The sequence below is a fragment of the Pteropus vampyrus genome, unplaced genomic scaffold (genome assembly GCF_000151845.1).
Source record: "Pteropus vampyrus isolate Shadow unplaced genomic scaffold, Pvam_2.0 Scaffold24770, whole genome shotgun sequence".
NCBI lineage: Eukaryota > Metazoa > Chordata > Mammalia > Chiroptera > Pteropodidae > Pteropus > Pteropus vampyrus.
In genome coordinates, this window is record NW_011913551.1 from 183 (window position 1) to 978 (window position 796).

Sequence of the window (796 nt, forward strand, 5' to 3'; positions counted from 1 at the left end):
GAACAAAAAAGCAAGGGGGCGGGTGGGAGGAGATAGCCAGCCTAGGGAACCCGAATCTGGGGGTCAGGAATTTGGGACCCTAAATTGCAGAGGGACAGTACTCGGTGCCCTAAGCAAACAGTTACTGAGAGTTGATCCTGATCCTGTCCTGCCCTGGAATATAATGAAGAAAAAGAAATGGTGCCTGTCCGCTCTTAGAGCCCCAGGATCACCGAGTGTGCCGGCAGGGTGGTCCCGGAGTGGATCCCGCGGAGGCCACGCACCTCTGCCGGGTGATGAGGTTGATGTAGTGTCGCAGCGCCGAGTAGTATCTGGCCATGTCCTCGGCAGGAGCGTCCTCTCCGGGGTTGTCAGGCTTGGAGGGATACGCCTCGGCCAGCGCGCCCAGGCACATGAGCAGGGACAGGGCAAGGGTCAGTCCGGAGAGCCCCAGTCGCTTGCTCCCCAGCATCTGCGGGCACCGAAGAGGCACAGTGGAGGGGCTTTGGGGATTCAGAGAACACACGCCCCACACCTCCCTCCCTTGCCTCCCGCGCAGGTCCCTCCACTATCACCCATGACCGGAATTCACGCTCCAGCCAGCGCTGCAGAGGGAAGCGGAGCTGGCGAGCACCACCCCGCCCGCCCGGCCCTTGGCTCCACCGAAAACTCCGCGCAACTTCGGTGGAAGTCGCTGGGCGCAAGAGTCGCTCCACGACAGGTGCAGAGTGGGGCGACCCCGCACAGGTTCAGACACTTTAGAAAAAGAATGAGAAGTTCTTCCCGCTGGGCTGAGGAAGCATCACTTTCCTACCCT

The 796-nt window shown here is 61.2% G+C and overlaps 1 protein-coding gene across 1 annotated transcript; it reads right to left on the minus strand.

Moving 5' to 3' along the window:
* Positions 1-263: 263 nt before the first annotated feature.
* Positions 264-451, minus strand: NPY (neuropeptide Y; the record flags this gene model as incomplete). Its single annotated transcript, XM_011387130.1, has 1 exon — positions 264-451. A coding segment is annotated over exon 1 (188 nt), but the record flags the coding sequence as incomplete, so codon positions are not given.
* Between the last annotated feature and the right edge of the window lie 345 nt (positions 452-796).